This window comes from Trichechus manatus, unplaced genomic scaffold, assembly GCF_000243295.1.
Source record: "Trichechus manatus latirostris isolate Lorelei unplaced genomic scaffold, TriManLat1.0 scaffold00010, whole genome shotgun sequence".
NCBI classification, from domain to species: Eukaryota; Metazoa; Chordata; class Mammalia; order Sirenia; family Trichechidae; genus Trichechus; species Trichechus manatus.
In genome coordinates this window covers 26,524,039-26,525,292 of record NW_004443946.1, presented here as the reverse complement: position 1 = coordinate 26,525,292, position 1,254 = coordinate 26,524,039, and the positions used below count along the sequence as shown (strand labels likewise).

The following is a 1,254-nucleotide window of genomic DNA, read 5'->3' as shown; positions in this document are numbered from 1 at the left end:
TTCTGACTCATGGTGACCCTATGTGGGCAGAGTAGAACTAAACTCCATAGGGTTTTCAAGGCTGTGAACTCTGGCTAAGTTTGTGTGAATCAATTCAATGAATCTGTCATTCAGTACACTGGTCCTTTAGAGAACTGGACACTGACTGAAAAGGCACTTAGCACATTAGTATGCTTCTGCTTATGAACAAATAAATTTTCCTCCCAGTTTCTATGTAAAATGAGGAGGTTGGACAAGAAGATCTGTAAGGTCACTTTCAGCTCTTAAAATTTATAATTCTTTAAGGTTAACAAGCTATTATGAGTACTGAAAACAACAACATATCTGTTCTGTAAATAGTATAATACTGGAGGTTACAGAAGTGAAAAGGGCTTTATGGTGTGCTGTAAAACCTCCCTACTTTGGACTATTTAAAATGATAGATTATTATTATTACTGTTTGCTTTGCATATAAAGTAATGAATCCAAATAATACAATGTTGCTTAGAAGTCTTTAAGGAAATCTGATTTATAAAGAGTTAAGAATTGTTTGTCGGTAGTTGGTTACAAAGTAAGTATACAAAAATAAATAGCTTTTATAAGCCAGCAATAAACAGGAAGTTGTTAGAGAAAAATGATCTCATTCACCACAGCAACGAAAAGCTATAACTTACCCAGGAACATAATTCTTGTGCAAGAAATGTACAAGGTCTTATAGGAACTAAAACTATAAAATTCTACTGAAAAATATAAAAAAAGTATGACTAAATCTTCCTGTAAGGGGAGACTCATTATTATAAAGACATCGATTCTTCCCAAGTCAATCTATAAATTTAATATAATTCTACAAAGACTCTCAATTGGAATTTTTTTTCATGACTTGATAAACCGGTTCTGAAGTTTCTCTTGAAGAGTAAATGTTTAAGGAAATGCTACAAACATTTTGAAAAAAGAGACAGGACTTCTCCCAATAGGTATCAAAACATATCGTAAAGCTAAAGAAAATTAAAGCAGCATAGTATTAGAGCTGGAATAGATGAGTAGAACAACAAACAGAAAGAAACTTGACCATCCAGGAAGCTACCCATGCATACAGGGAAGTTTAGACTTCCAAACACTGGAAAAAGGAGACTTTTCAACAAATGGCATTCAGAGAGAGTTGAAGGTGGAGGGGATAATCCTCACCCATATACCATCAATATAAGTGGGAACTGGCATAAGCATCATGGGTGTAATTTAGAGTACATATCAAAAATTTGAATGCACATGTATCGT

The 1,254-nt window shown here is 33.7% G+C and overlaps 1 protein-coding gene across 1 annotated transcript in view; it reads right to left on the bottom strand.

The window, feature by feature from the left end:
* DNAL1 (dynein axonemal light chain 1) overlaps positions 1-663 on the bottom strand; it is a 13,034-nt gene extending 12,371 nt beyond the window's left edge. Inside the window, exon 1 of the mRNA XM_023726121.1 lies at positions 654-663. Within this exon, the coding sequence (XP_023581889.1) occupies positions 654-663 (10 nt within the window). The remainder of the gene's footprint in view (positions 1-653) is intronic.
* Between the last annotated feature and the right edge of the window lie 591 nt (positions 664-1,254).